Source organism: Mangifera indica, chromosome 19 (assembly GCF_011075055.1).
Source record: "Mangifera indica cultivar Alphonso chromosome 19, CATAS_Mindica_2.1, whole genome shotgun sequence".
Taxonomy (NCBI): Eukaryota; Viridiplantae; Streptophyta; class Magnoliopsida; order Sapindales; family Anacardiaceae; genus Mangifera; species Mangifera indica.
The window spans coordinates 6,644,431-6,661,419 of record NC_058155.1 but is presented as its reverse complement, the minus strand read 5'-3'; the positions used below and the strand labels follow the sequence as shown (position 1 = coordinate 6,661,419).

The window sequence follows — 16,989 nt, the reverse complement described above, 5'->3', positions numbered from 1 at the left end:
ATTATTAGTTTTTAAAACTAAAGTAAAAAAAATAATTTTTTTAAATAAATCTTTAAATAATAATTTTATCCTAACAATATCGGTAAAATTTAATATACCGATAATATTTAAGTTTTTTAAAAGCTAGCAAGTAAAAGTTTGCAAGTACACTAAACTTTGGGTGGGACTAAGTCTTTTGGCCTAAATAAGACAAAGAAACCTATGATCAATTAATCACCCAAGAGCTTCTTCGCTGCAACAATTACTCAGATAAGATGCTGAAGCTGGAGTGTAATTTACCCCAACAAGAACAAATTTATATAAATTTTTATTCCAAATTGACCATTCTCAAACCGAAATTGGTAGGCAAGAAAACCTGTAAACATCACAATTTATTACTGCAAAAAGTACTTGCATATTATTAACCATGTTTATTATTTACTGCTACCATAACTGTTTCATAGCATTTTCTCCAAACAAACAAGAGTATAATTGAGATTATTAGGCAAACATATCAAACCAGCAGTAAAAAGTTCTCTTATTCCAGGTCAAAAAGATTCAGTTCCGGAGGAAAGGCTCTAAGAAACAGCAGCAAATGCCAAAATAGATATAGTTTTTGGTTGCAGAATGACCCAATAAAGAATTCTGCCATTTTAGCTGACAGTACCAAGAATAAAAAGAAAACAGTGAGATAGCCCCAGTTACCACTTAATTACTTCAGTTTCAAAAACAGCTTTGGTGCCACCTGCAAACCAGAAAACCATGAAAACCGAGTTCAGCTCTTGGCTTAGAACAATCTTAATGAATAATGAATGTCATAAATGATGTATAGAAGTCTTACACATTTATCAATACATGACAAGTAGTCAAAGTACTGTCCAGTACAGTGTTTGTGGCCACTTTCATCGCCTTCAATCCTCTTTTTACATGCCTGGAATAAGGAGCATGGTTTCAGATTGCTACAACAGAAACAACCATATGCTAAAAGAGAGCAATGCTCCTTTCTTCAAATCCATTGAAAACTTCAAATATTTAAAAAAAAAAAAAACAATAGTGAATCTGATTGATCATTCATTGCTTAATCTTGTTTTTGCTACCCTAAATTTCTAAAACAGTCGAGGTAACGGCTGAAACAAAAACAGAAACAGTTCATGAAACAATTCTGGGCAACAAATCGAAGGAGAAAACAATTCAAGCTATGGTATTGAATATTTAATATCATTGCCATATAAAAATAAAATATTAGACAGCTAAAGAATCCAGTGACAAAAACTCCATATTCTCAATGAATGCATATTCAACAATCTAATGAAGTTGAAGTGGATGCAGCAATAACTGGTAACCAGTGAGGCAAGATCCAAAGCATAATGCAGCATTATCACTATAGTTCATGGAAATTGAAACAAGTTGCTTGATTGTGCTACGAGCAAGCTGGAAGCATCATTCAAAGTTTTGCAGGCTATTTGCTTTCATCTAATTAAGCAAAATGAATGATGCCAAACACTTCAAAAATATTAAAAAATTTTAAGTTCCAATTGGAACTTAAAAACATGATGAATACATTTATAAAATTAGCAGACATGGTAGAAAAACCACAATGTAAAAGCACAAAAAGAATTTAAAAAAAGGTCATAGGGATGCTATAAAACATGTTAAGATTCCACTATGCAGTGCTTCACCTCATATTCAATTAAAGGCTTCACACATTTAGGCTTGCAAGCATCTTCAAGATACTTCTTTGGATCAACAACATCCTCATCCGCCCTAAATTGAATTGAAAGACAGACAAATCAATTAGCAAATGCAAAAATATGTCAGTTCAAACACAAAAATTTTCATAACCACAAAATAATATTGTATCAACTACAAAGAAATACAACCATGATAGTCCAAAGACTACATAAGAACTAGAGAAAAAATTATTTATACATACATATCTACATTCAGTTTCAGAGCTCTAATATTGTACAATTGAAGAAGGCTCAATCAAGAATCTCAATATGCAATATCCAATGCCCCTTTCATCCAAGAATGTACTAGTATTTAGTAATACGAGAATGAAAACCTACGCTATATCTCAATCCTTAATGATATCTCATGTGCAAATCAGATTACAACTTCAGAAGAAACTTTTATCAGCATTCAAGGTTTGATGGGTTTTGCCATAGTCCACCTATTATTTTCTATGGAGGCATTTTAGTTTCGGTCTAGAACAAACAAATGCTTGGCTATGCAATTGTGTGGTGATGTGGCCTATTGTTACAGTGATTTTTTTGGAATAACTTAAAATATTTGGCTTTGCATAGGCTTGTGTTTCTTAAAAGTTTATAGAAACTCCTTTCTACTCAATAATCAAATTTCCTACCTAGCAACAGTTTTATGCTCCCAGTTTTCTAGTTTATGTTCATGGATTATGCGATAAGATTCTTACTTTTATTTAGAATCCCATATTCTTCTTGACCATTGGTCAGTAAATTTTTGTGGGCTCTTTGTTCCACAGAGAGAATCCGAGTCAAGGGAAACTCTAATGTTTGTTCATATCAGTACTTTCCCTCGCTATGCAGTCTGACTCAACTTCTAGTGCTCTCCAAATACATATATTAGCAGACAAAAACTCATAACAAACTGGCACACCGCGAGACACATATGATAAGTTCGTACAGAGAAATTTTGCTCTCTACATTCTACCTAGATTATAAAACAAGATGATTAAGCGACGAAATTCAAATGAAATTATCCAAAATCTCTCAACAGCATCCAAAAATTCATTTGTCAATAATCACAGTTTTAACATAAACACAAAAACGAAATACTCACATTGTGTAGAATACGACGTCGAAAACGACTAAATCCAAAACAATCTCTATATATTTCCTGCAATAAAAATTAAAAAATAAATTTTAAATTCTACACATATATTTCCACTCAATTAGCGCAATAATCAATTCAGATCTGCGATAATTAATTCAGATCTACAATCAACGTTAGGGAAGTTTGAATTTAACTGCAGAATTGAGCTTAATCGAGATTAATTAGAAGGATTTGGAATGAGACAACCATCAAAACCTGGTTTGCTGAGAAGCTGGAACCGGCGGCTCGTGCGCTGCGAAAGCTAGTTCTCGTAGTCGCGGCAAGTTAGAGTTATATTACATCACGAGACCATTGAATGGCCCAGGCCAAGCCGGGCCGGGCGGTTATTCTCAGCTTTAACGATGAAACTGGCCAGGCCCAGTACAATGGTTTTTTATTTTCATCTTCTCAGGTTTATTTTAGAGATATTAATAAAATAATAAAAATAAGGGATTTATAGAAACAGCAGTGTTATTTACACAAATAATAATATATTATTATATGATTAAATAGTTAAAAATTAAAGATAAAATAATACTCAATCAAATAATGATTTACAAAAATTGTACATATAGTATTATTGTTATAGAAAGCACTCAAGCAGCCAACTATTCTTTGTTGTATTCATACAATCAACTAATTTAATTAAACACGGTTTTGCTCTAATTTCTAATATTCCAATAAAACCCTAAAATAAAAACTCTATCTTTATCGATCTTTAACTCTAATTTACAATATCTCATATTTAGAACCTGAAATCAAGTAAAATTTTCATTACATCAAGGAAATAAAGTCAATATTAACTTTAGATTATTGATAACACTATGTACCTTTATAATGACTATTAATTTCGATACTAATAATATGTAATTATATTATTTGGTGATTTTGAATTAAAAATAAAGTAACACATAATCACATGACAACGCGTCATTATTATATGTCATAGAGTAATTAGTTAGACATCTCAGATGTCAAGAGAGAATAGAAAACAACTATCTAGGTTGTCAAGAACACATGATTAGTAAATAAACGTCATAATATTTATGTTTGAATATAGTGCCCCGATAAGTCACATTGTTTTCACACTCACGCATTCCCTTATGTTGTTTTATAGGTATGAGAGGATACATGCAGGGTATGCAGGAGATACAACAATCTAGTTAGCACGAGAGTTGCATGAGAAGGGACCAAGTTTATGTTTTATGTATTTTGAGTATTTTCGATTGTGTTGATGAATTAGTTTTCGAACCTACTTCAGATTATGCATACTTGATTATGGTTGTAATTTATTATGGTTGTGATGTGATTCGAACATGATTGTGATTTATGTTTTAATGTATATAGATATTACATGACACATTTTTACAATTATTTAAGTATTATTTATCATGCTTGAATTTAAGAGTTAAATTTCATTGTATGTTAAGGTTGATGCATGTTACAAAGTTTAAGTTAGCACATCTCTTTGAATCTATATTCCTATTAAAGGTGTTTATCCAAAGAGGAGTGTTACAATGTACACTAAAAAGAATACTTTGGTATGATAAAACTACTATCTAACAACTTTTATAACTATCCAACAAACATATCAATGCACTCCAAGGAAAATAGTTTGACTTAATAAAGTCATTATTCTAAATGATCGAATGCCCTAAGAGAGAGGGTGAATAAGGCAATTTAAATTTTTTTTTGCCAAATTAAAAAATTAAATTAATTTATGCAACTTAACGAATGTTAATTATTTTTAATGTAATTTATAAAAATGTTAAGAGATATTTCAAATAATTAGCACAATCAAAATAAAATAAGATAAAATATAAGTTTGAGGGATGAGAAAATCAAACACGCAATGTACAGTGGTTCGACGTAACCTAACCTATGTTCACTTCTCCAAGTTATCTCTTTTGGAGTATTCCACTAATCCTTGGTTGACAAAACTCTAACGAGACATTTATCCATAATACAAATAACTTTCAAGGTATTATTAACCTTTACAAGAACTAGATCTCACTTTCTCTCTCTAAAAAAATTTTCTAATCTCAACAAAAGTGAAACTCACTCTTTTATAACACAAATTTGTAAGAATGTAAAATATAATCTCTCTCAAAGAGTGTATATGAAAGTTTTTACTTAGTATAATCCAACACAATTGTATTCAGGAAAATGAATAAGTAAGAGTTTTAATTAAAGAGAAGAATTTGCAAGTAAATAACTCAATACTAATTTGTTCTTAAATGTATGAAAGTTTTAACTTACAAAAGTAGTTTCCAAGTGGATTTGATTGTGTTTATTGTTGAATCTTAATATTTTGATGATGATAAAAATCTAAGTTTAATTTACTAATATATCCAAAGAATGCTAGAGTGCATTACAAGATAGACAAAGTGTGAAATTTGTAAATAAAAATGAAGCAAAAAAATATTTGTAAAAGTTGATCGTACCTATCCCATGACCAAATCATGCATTAACCGTTCAGTCTTCTGGAAATAAAATATTCCGAAAAGAGCAAAATTTTCCAACCATGACCCAAATTAAATATTAATTGTTTTAAATATTAATTAGTTGACTAATGCATTTAAATATTATTACTTTTAAACTTATGCATTAAATGTCTCAGTTGCAACATTTGAAAATTGTCCCACCTATAATGTCTCTCTTCACATATTGTTGTCAAGTGTCGTCCCTAACCAATGTCATATTGCCATGTGTCCAAGAAAGCTTTCAATCTATTGTTTATTGACATGTGTTCAATTCCATTAAATGTCCTAGTTAGGACATTTGAAAATTATCCCACCCATGACATCTCTCTTCATATATTGTTGTCAAGTGTCACCTCTAACCAATGTCTTGCCGCTATGTGTCCAAAAAAGCTTCAAATCCATTGTTTATTGCCATGTGTCTAATTTCATTAAATTTCCCAGAGACATTTGAAAAACTTCACAACCATGACATTTTTTTCATCTGTATTGCTATCAAATGTTGTCTCCTAATTGTTAAATGCATCACTGCCCATGTTCAAATATTTATTGTCCTGTCAATCCATGCTGAAAATTATCCCAACTATGACATGGAATCCAGTATAAGTATGACACGTGTAAAGTTTGTCCCTCCTGTGTAGTTTTTTAAAACTTCCCAGCTATGTCGTTCTTAAAATCAAACTCGTACTTCAACCGTACGCAAGCCGACCTATACTCGTTCAAGCTCTTGGATTGTTTTTTTTAAACATAGAAATAAAGCAAGCCACTCATGACACAATTTTGCTACCCGTGTTGAAAGTTATCTATTGAAGCATTTAAACTTATCAATTGCAACTTTGATTGAGGTTTTTTTTTTTTGTCAAATTTTTTTCAGACCACTATTGACAGAAACTCAACCCAACGAAAATCAAATAGCTCTATAAAATGGTTTCAAATTGAAAAGCAAAAGTAGATGAAAAAAGAGAAGAAAAATCAAAAGAAGTTGAAAAGAAAAACAAAAAAAAGTTATTACTCTGATTTCTTTGTAACTCTCGTTAAGTTTCAAACTTTTATTCATTGAGAGTTCTAGGCATTTGAACTTGTATTGACAGCCTTAGAGAGGCATTAGTACTTTTATATCTTATAATTAAACATTATAGGCACAATCTTATATCAACTAGTGTAGTGGGCGAAATCTCATATATACTACCTGTAAAAAATTCTTCAAGAGATAGTGAAACTTCAAGGCGGTTTGCTTAGACAAGTGGACATAAAAGGCTTGCAAGAGAAAACTTTGAACCACTTTAAATGAGTATTTCTGCAACTCAATCTCTTTAAATATTGTCTATTATTATTGTTATTTATTGTTGTAATTGTGGTTGTTAATATTGTCATTTATTACTGCTACTCTTATTTATTTCTGCTTATTATTTATCTCTGTTGCTGCTGTTGTTTATTTCTGTTTTAAAGTTTATTACTGTTGAATTTATTGTTGGTGTTTCAGTTGTGTGGTTTGTAAAGTTTGCTCTGGAATTTGTTATAGTGTATCATTTAATTTTTTTTTAAAACCTATTCACCGCCCTCTAAGTTCACATTAGCCATTACAAAAGTGTTTAACAATTGGTATAAGAGCTTGGACTCTAGTTTTATTAAAATCTAACAATTTTTAGATAAATAATCTTATTTTTTAATGGCTAATACACCTACTCTGATTTTTGCTAAAGGGCAATGCACCACTAGGTCCCCCTTATTTTGTGGAACAAATTATACTCAATGGAAAATTAGAATGAGGCTTTCGTAATATCCTCAGGTACATTTCAGGCGCATATATATCTTTTGGCCCTACTTTGAGACATTTCCAAGTTTAAATATACATGTCCAAATCTATGTGGATATATATATATATATATATATATATATATATATATATATATATATATATATATAAAAAAACAAAAAAAAAAAAAAAAAAAAAAAAGTAAAGAAAAACTACAAAAAAAAGACAAAAGCTAAACTAAATATGTATGTAGATATATAAAGGGATAAAAGACAAAATTTAGGCACTTTCATCTCTTCTCCCATTCTTTCCAGAAGCTTAGCCTTCTTCATGCTTTTTTCTTTGTTTTGGAAGACACGTAGGGAAAGAAAAGAAAATGAAGCACTTTGGAAGCCTTGGTAATCAAAAGGTCTCTTTCTTTTCCCTTTACCTATGTTTATATATATTGAATGCATGTTATATGAATATTTTAGTGTGTTTTGCTGTTGATTTATGGTGGTTTGATGATAAGAGAAGGAAGACAAAGAGGAGGGAGCCAACCCAGCAAAGATTGGCTTAAAACAAGGTAAGGGGAATCATTATTAGTATGTTTTATGCTTTTGGTTCCTTGACTCTATGTTATAAATGATGATTTTGAAATTGAGAAATGTTGTTTTGCCATTTGAGATATCTATGTGTGTTAGTTTGTTTATGATAGAGAATTGGATAATATTTATAATTTTGCCACTAATTTCATCCCACATTTTGATTGTCTTATCTGATGAATCATGAGTGCTATTATACTTATTGGAAATCTCTTTGAATTCTCCTTTCAATAATATATAACTTGTATGAATTAGAGACCCTTTGGATTGTTAATTGCATGAACAAAAAAACTGTCTTACTAAATAAACAGTGAATAAAATTTTTTGCCACTGATTTCATCTCACGTTTTGACTGTCTTATCTAATGAATCATGAGTGTTATTATAGCTTGTTGGAAAGCTCTTTGAATTCTCTTTTCAATAGTATATAACTTGTATGAATTAGAGACTATTTGGACTATTAAATTGCATGAAAAAAAAGACTATCTTACCAAATAAACAGTAAATACAGTTTTTTGTTATAGATTTTTGGAAATCTCTTTGAATTCTCCTTTCAATAATATATAGCTTGTATGAATTAGAGACCCTTTGGATTGTTAAATTGCATAAACAAAAAAACTGTCTTATCAAATAAACAGTGAATATAATTTTTTGCCACTGATTTCATCTCATGTTTTGATTGTCTTATCTGATGAATCATGAGTTCTATTATAGTTTGTTGGAATTCTCTTTGAATTCTCTTTTCAATAATATATAACTTGTATGAATTAGAGGCCATTTGGACTATTAAATTACATGAACAAAAAGACTATCTTACCAAATAAACAGTAAATACAATTTTTTGTTATTGATTTCACCCATGTTTTGACTGTCTTATCTGATGAATCATGAGTGTTGTTATAGCTTTTTGGAAAACCCTTTGAATCCTCTTTTCAATTATATATAGTTTGTATGAATTAGAGACCGTTTGAATTGTTAGATTGCATGAACAAAAAGACTACTCTACCAAATGAACAGTCTAATGAACAGTAATTTACAGTTTTGGAAAGAAAGAAAGAAAGAAAAGGAGAAGAAAAAGAAAAGAAAGAAAAGAAAAGAAAAGAAAGAAAGAAGAGAAAAAAAAAAGAAAAACAAAAAAAAGAATTTGGGGCTCAGGATTTAAGCGTCCCAAGAGTATGCTCTGGTGGGTTATAGATAGTTTTAGATGGAAGCAAGATTAGTAAGATATAACGCACACATACATGTTATAAACTATAAAGGGGTACTTTATACTATATTGCTCGCAGTAGGGCACGTTCGTAGTAGGACATAGACCTATAGTAGCGTCCATTCACAGTAGAACATGCTTGTAGTAAAACATAATTCAGATTCAGAAATGGTATAGTGAGAGAAAGGAAGAGAGCTCGAACTTAGAAAAGTGTCAAATCCTTATAATCAACTTCCAGAAATATCAAATGGACACTAGATGGGACAAACCCCAAATAGTAAAGAATGAACTAGATTATCCCCTCGATTCTTTATAGAGGTTTTGATGTGAGATTGAGTCCAAGAGTGAGTTAGAACAGGAAATGAGTAGTTTACTTCATTATTTCCTCTTATTGAGTGTTCTTATCTCTCACTTCCTTTTCTTTCATGATTACAGGTACAAGTGATCGAGATAGTTGCGAGACAGGGTCAGGTCAGCGAAGATAGATCCGACTAAAATAGATTATCTCTGGTTTATGTTACATGCGTACAATCGTATGTTATTGTTGACTTTTGACATTCTTGAGATGGTTATATAATTGTATATGATTACTCCATATTTTCAAATGCTTTTCGATGAGTTTTTATATGTGATATATACATTTTTTATTTGCTTCTGGATTTCTAGTTTTCTTAGAATAATTTCATAACACTTTTAGTGACAAGTCATTTTTAAATTTGTTTTAAAATAATCGCTCTAGATATTAATTTGTAATATTTTTCCTCCGAAAGACAACATTTCTAGGGAGGGATGTTACATCTTCATGTTAGGTTTATTGACTTTAAACTATGGAGAATTATTGAACATGGTGATTTAGTGCCAATAGACCCTAAAACTAATAAACCTAAAAATGAAATAGATTTTAATAATGAGGATGAAAAGATGATGAGCTTAAATGCTAAAGCTATTAACATCTTGTTTTGTGCTCTTAAAAATACAAAATTTAATAGGGTATCGGCTTGTGAGTCCACTAAAGAAGTTTGGACGATACTTCAAACCACATATGAAGGAACAAGCCAAATTAAAGAATCAAAGATTGAGCTTCTTTTTTAGGAATATGAGTTATTCGAAATGAAATCTGGAGAAAATATAACCGATATGTACAAACGGTTCTCTAACTTAGTGAATGATCTCAAAAAGCTTGGAAAAGGGTTTGAGACGATTAAATTAGTAAAAAAGATTTTGAAATCATTACCAGATTCGTGGACCATGAAAGTAATGGCTATTGAGAAGTCTAAGGATCTTAGAAAGATCGGAATGGATGAACTCATAAGAAGTCGTATTACCTATGAAATAAAGAGAAAACCAAAGGAAGAAGCAGTTAAGGCTAAAAGAGATAATACATTGAAAGTTGTGGTTGAAAAGGAAGAGGAAGATAATTCTTCCATGGATAAAGATGATGTAAGTCTCTTGGCTAGAAAGTTTAGCAAATTTCTATTAAGATCAAAGAGGAACAAAGGAAAAGGGTGAAAAGATAGGACATTTATAGAAATGACAAGAACCATGCCATATGAAAATGATTTGCCTAAGTATTTTTGAGGTGAAGCCATTAATACTTCGTGTTACATTATAAATAGGGTCATGATTAAGTCAATTCTCAAGAAAACTCCTTATGAGTTATTCAAAGGAAAACAACCTAATATTGCATATTTTCATCCATTTGGGTGCAAATGTTTTGTGTTAAATAATGGTAAAGATAACTTAGGAAAATTTGATGCCAAATCGGATGAAACAATTTTTCTAGGTTACTCTTCCTCATCCAAAGCATATAAAGTCTCTTAGTTAAAGAATTTATCCATATGGTATTCGATGAATCTCCTAAATGTGTAGATAATAGAAATGAAGATGAAGTCATTAAACTTATTGAGGATCTATAAATCAAGGACTCATCTCAACCAAAAGAAGAGAAAAAAGATCATCAAGTTGAGGTTGAAGACCAAAAGAATGAACTCATACAACCTCAAGAACTACAAAGAGAAATCTCATATCTAGGGGTGAAAGGTGAAGTGAAAAAAGAAAGGATTATTGGAGACCTTACCGAAGGAGTAAAAACTAGAGCTTCATTGAGAAACATATGCCAATTTATGGCATTCTTGTCACAAACGGAGCCTAAGAAGGTAGAAAAAGCTCTTAAAGATGAAAGTTAAATGCTTGCAATGCAAGAAGAATTTGACTAATTTGAGAGTAGTAATGTTTGGGAACTAGTTCCAAGGCCAACGGATCATCCCACCATCGATATAAAATGGGTATATTGAAACAAAGTGGATAAGTCTGGCATTGTTATTTGAAACAAGGCAAGACTAGTTGCTCAAAGGTACTTTTAAGAGGAAGGTATTGACTTTAATGAAACTTATGCACTCGTAGCTAGATTAGAAACAATTAGGATGTTGCTTACATATGCATGCCATTTTGATTTCAAATTATTTCAAATGGATGTTAAAAGTGTTTTTTTAAATGGTTTTATTCAAGAAGAGGTCTATGTTGAACAACCTCCCGATTTCGAAAATCATGAATTTTCAAATCATGTGTTTAGATTAAAAAAGGCTTTATATTGTTTGAAATAAGCTCCTAGAGCTTGGTATGAAAGATTAAGTATTTTCTTAATTGAAAAGGGTTTTTCAAAAGAAAAAGTGGATACTTTCTTATTTACAAAAAGGCATATAAAAGACATTTTGATTGTTCAAATTTATGTTGATTACATATCTCTGGTGCTACTAATGAGTCTCTTTGTAGAGAGTTTTCTAAAATAATACAAGGTGAGTTTGAAATAAGTATGATAGGAAAGCTTAATTACTTCCTAGGACTTCAAATCAAACTAACAAAGAAAGAGATTTTGCTTAACCAAGCCAAATATGTCAAAGACCTTATCAAAAAGTTTAACATGCTCTTCTCTAAAATTAGATATGGATGATAGAGGTAAAAATGTTGAAATCAAAGCATATAGAAACATGATAGGTGCATTGTTATATTTAACCGCATCTAGACCCGATATCATATTTAGTGTATGCATGTGTGCATGTTTTTAGGCGAATTCTAAGGAATCACATTTAAATGTAGTGAAACGAATCATGAGATACTTAAAGGGAACCTAAAATGTTGGTTTATGGTACTCAAAGGGATCCTCATTCGAATTACGAGCATTTTTAGAGGTCGATTTCAGATGATATCGAATAGATAAGAAAAGCACAAGTGGCACTTGTCATTTTTTAGGTAACATGTTTGTCTCTTAGTTTTTAAAGAAACAAAATTTAGTGGCAACATCTACTATGGAAGTTAAATATGTTTCTGCGGCTAGTTGTTGTGCACAACTCTTATGGATGAAACAATAACTTATCGATTTTGGTTTTGAAATGAAAAACATCTCAATATGTTATGATAATACAAGTGTTATTCAACTTTTCAAAAATCTTATCTTGTATTCTAGAACAAAACATATAGATATTAGATCTAATTTTTTGCGTGATCATGTTAGTAAAGATAATATTCAAATTGAACTTATTGATACTAACAATCAACTTGCTGATATTTTTACTAAGCCTCTTGATAAGGATCATTTTTGTTTTATTCGAAGGAAGCTTGGTATGATTAACGCAAATCCAGTAAGTATTTAATGCTCTTATTCATATAAATTTGTGATAGTGATATCTTGTTTGATTATGATATTGATTATGTGATGTTTGTGCTTATTAAGATGAAAGTTGATGATTTGTGATCATTTGAAATGTATTTCCATTCACATAGCATAAACACATAATACAAATTTGAATTGAATCAATTCGAACCTATGTTCAAGTTGATCAAATCTTGAATTATATCAAATATCCTTGATTTGATCAAAATATTTAAATTTCATATATTTTGCAATATTTTGACATATATATATATATATATATATATATTGCTGAAAACAGTCTATATTTTATTGAATTTAGTATATATATTTTACTATTTTTGTTGTGATCGTCTGAAGATCTTGATCTAGAAAGACTTTAATTTTTTTTTTTGCACTAACAAAAATCACTTATGCTCATTTCTGAAAAATGCATAAGTTAAAAAGGGATTTTTGACACAAGTTAAATTTGATCTGGACACTTAAAATATTACATGTATTTGTATTTACATATTTTTTATTATTCTTTTAATTTTATTTGGATCACATGTGTCACAGTGAGCATGGAAATTATGCCACCCGTGACAATATATTCATATAATTAAAAAATGTGTGTGTGTGTGTGTATATATATATATATATTTATATATTTATCTTTTAGTGTCACATACTTTATTATTTTTATCTAATTTTTTTATTATTCATTTACCTTGTCGTCACGTGTTTTATTATTTTCACCTAATTTTTTTTCATTTGCCTTGTCGACATACACTTTCTCCTTTGTTTTTCCTTACTTCAATTTGCTCCAATTTGCTCCAGTTTGCACCATTTTGCTTCATTTTTTTCTCAAAAATTTTCACAAGGACAACAATTATAGCATGCTCACATCATATTGCATTTCTTCACAGAAAATTCATGTTGATAAGTTCTCACGGTTTACTCTCAGATTCATCTTGATTCTCACAAATTTGTATCTACGAAAAACATTTTAAGTCCTTAATATTGTGATTCATCTTTATGTTTCCAAGAACTAGAGGTAATCCTCGATCATATTACAATATTCTTGTTGGAAGTGATGAACAAAGGGCTTGCTTGACTGAAATTAGAAATAGAAAAGTTTTTTGTAGGAAGGTGTATGTTCTTGCCTATTTTAAAGGAAATTGGTACTATTGATCAGTTTATAGAGATTGTAAATCGGATGAAATGGAGAAATCAATTTTTTTATGAGACTTGATATATATAAAAATCTGGTTTATGAGTTTTACAGTTCTCTGAAAGTAGGAATGGATGTTGAACATCATATTATAGACTTCACTATGAAATTTAGATTGCATGGACATGATTTTACTATTACTCTAGAAATGTTTGTTGAATGGTTAGAATGTGATTATAATGAGATAATAGATGCTCCAAAAAACTTTAATCATTTTGCAGTTTGGAATGAGTTAAGAGGTCGAGAAGTTTTTAATTCAAACCTGTTTAAGTCCAGAAAACTAGATAATCCAGTCTATAGGGTATTTCATAGGATAATTACCTATACTTTAAATGCCCGAACAGACTCGAATAGATCTGTCTCAATTCATGACTTACAATTGATGTTTATTGCTCAACATGGAATTCAAGTTGATATTGTTCGTTGGCTTATCCATCGACTGTATCTTATTAAACATAATGATCTTGCAATTCAGTTGGCATAATTGTATCTTTCATTGCAAGAAAACTTGGATTCAACCTCGTAATATTTTAGGATTGGTTTGTATCTTTCATACCAATTCAGTTGGCATAATTGTATCTTTCATACCAATTTAGAGCTTACCATCCAAGGCATCAAAGAATTATTGATGGTGAAGAAGAACAAATTCCTCTTGAGTATCAAGTTTCTTCATCACCTCGTAATATTTTAGGATTGAGTTCTCATACTGAAAGAGGACCCAGAATGAGAGGTGAAGAAATGATAAACTCATTCCAAACTAAATATGCTAATATGATGAACTTCATGAGTGAAGGATTTTAGGCTCTCGATCTTCGTTTGGATGACATTCATGAAAGGCAAGATAACATCATGCTTGAACAATAATGCTTAAGAGAGGATCATGAGAATTTTCAACAAGAAGTTCATGACTAGATGCATCGTCATCCATGATCATGCATTTCATAATCTTGGTTTCTTATTTTATTCTATTTTTGCTATGTTTTGATGTTGACACTTATTTCTTATATATTGATATTGATATTGCTATTGCACGCTGTTGTCGATACTTGCTTATATGGATATTGAAAGTTATGGTTTATGTTGTTATTGTCTAATTCATACTATGGATATGATTAACTTGTTGATAATGTTTTTATGACCTGATTCCTCGTAATGATATTATGGATGGTATATATTAGCTTTATTATTGATGCTAATATTGTGTAGTTGGCTGATTGATATTAGAAGTGTGTTTCTTTTATTTGTCATTTTGGGATATTCAAAAAATCGAGGAAACTCTGTTAAATTTTTTTAATTTATAACAAAAAAGGGGAGAGACTAGACTAATAACTTATTGAATTTGAAAACAATATATAAGGTATTACTTGCTAATGCTTGATTATTATATGAGTTTTTCCTTGTTGTTGATTCTAATGTCATTTTTTTTATTGCTAACAAAAAGAGGGAAAAATTAGTAAAAGAAATATTTTTGTGGTTAAAAGTAAGGGGAGTATCTGTGATTTATATTTAAAATTTTCACTTTATTTTACATTTTCCTTTTAAACTAAATTTTTGTCATCAATCAAAAATGGGAAGGATTGTTGAATTTTAATGTTTTGATGATGATAAAAATCTAAGTTTAATTTACTAATATATCCAAAGAATGTTGGAATGCATTATAAGATAGACAAAGCGTGAAATTTGTAGATAAATCTGAAGCAAGAAAATATTTGTGAAAATTGATCATACCAATCTCATGACCAAACCGTACATTAACTGTTCAATTTTCTGGAAATAAAATATTTCGAAAAGAGCAAAATTTTCAAGCATGACCTAAATTAAATATTAATTGTTTTAAATATTAATTAGTTGACTCATGCATTTAAATATTATTACTTTTAAACTCATGCATTAAATGTCCTAGTTGCGATATTTGAAAATTGTCTCAACCATGATATCTCTCTTCACATATTGTTGCCAAGTGTCGTCTCTAACCAGTCTCATGTCGTCATGTGTCCAAGAAAGCTTTTAATCTATTGTTTATTGTCATGTGTTCAATTCCATTAAATGTCTCAGTTGAGACATTTGAAAATTGTCTCACCCATGACATCTCTCTTCACATATTGCTATCAACTATTGCATTTAACCAATGTTTTGTTGTCATGTGTCCAAGAAAGCTTCAAATCTATTATTTATTGTCATGTGTCTAATTCTATTAAATATCCTAGCTGAGACATTTGAAAAACTTCCCAACTGTGACATTTTTTTCATCTGGATTGTTGTTAGATGTTGTCTCCCAATTGTCAAATGCATCACTACCACGTGCTCAAATATTTATTATCCCAATTGGTCCATGCTGAAAATTATCCCAATCGTGACACAAAATCTAGTATAAGTGTGACACGTGTAAAGTTTGTCACTTCCATACAGTTTTTCAAAACTTTCCAGCCGTGCCATTCTTAAAATCAAACTCGTACTTCAACTGTATGCAAGCTAGCATATACTCGTTCAAGCTTTTGGATTGTTTTTTAAACATAGAAATAAAGCAAGCCGTTTGTGACATGATTTTGCCGCTCGTACTGAAAGTTATCTGTTGAAGCATTTAAACTTATCCATTGCAACTCTGATTGAGGTCCATTTTCTTCACTGGATTTTTTTCAGACGACTGTCAATGGAAACTCAACCCAATGGAAATCAAATAGCTCTATAAATTGGTTTCAAATTGAAGAGCAAAAGCAGATGAAAAAAGAGAAGAAAAATCAAAAGAAGCCGAAAAGAAAAACAAAAAAAATTATTACTCTGATTTCTCTGTAACTCTTATTGAAATTTGAACGTTTATTCATTGAGAGTTTTGGGCATTTAAACTTGTATTTATAGCCCTAAACAAGCATTAGTATTTTCATATCTTGTAATTAAATATTGTGGGCACAATTCCTTATCAACTAGTATAGTGGGCGAAATCCCGGATATACTACCTATAGAAAATTCTTCAAGAAATAGTGAAACTCCAAAACGGTTTGTTTGGAGAAGTGGACGTAGAAGGTTTGCAAGAGAAAGCTTCGACTCAGTCTAAATAAGCATTTCTACAACTCAATTTCCTTAAATATTGTTTGTTATTATTGTTTTTTATTGTTGTAATTATGGTTGTTAATATTGTCATTTATTGCTGCTACTCTTATTTATTTCTGCTTATTATTTATCTCTGCTGCTACTGTTGTTTATTTCTGCTTTAAAGTTTATTACTGTTGAATTTATTGTTGGTGTTTCGGTTGTGTGATTTATAAAATTTACTC

The 16,989-nt window shown here is 30.2% G+C and overlaps 1 protein-coding gene across 2 annotated transcripts; it reads right to left on the bottom strand.

Annotated features, from left to right (window-relative positions):
- Window positions 1-491: 491 nt before the first annotated feature.
- On the bottom strand, window positions 492-3,192 carry LOC123202788 (cytochrome b-c1 complex subunit 6-1, mitochondrial). 2 transcript variants are annotated; one of them, XM_044618913.1, is made up of 5 exons: window positions 3,046-3,192; window positions 2,797-2,853; window positions 1,659-1,743; window positions 821-910; window positions 492-724 (listed from the first exon to the last, which is right to left on the bottom strand). In XM_044618913.1, coding segments are annotated over exons 2-5 (210 nt in total). In that variant the 5' UTR covers window positions 2,799-2,853; window positions 3,046-3,192; the 3' UTR covers window positions 492-691. The 2 variants fall into 2 exon arrangements, with proteins under 2 accessions (XP_044474848.1, XP_044474849.1); XM_044618914.1 differs by having other exon boundaries at window positions 2,985-3,154.
- Window positions 3,193-16,989: the final 13,797 nt, after the last annotated feature.

Excerpts from the sequence above, each read along its gene's own strand:
- LOC123202788 (XM_044618913.1), bottom strand. Across the intron at positions 911-1,658 it reads AGCCTTTAATTGAATATGAG|GCATGTAAAAAGAGGATTGA; the intron begins GTGAAGCACTGC and ends TCCTTATTCCAG. Across the intron at positions 725-820 it reads TGTCATGTATTGATAAATGT|GTGGCACCAAAGCTGTTTTT; the intron begins GTAAGACTTCTA and ends TCTGGTTTGCAG.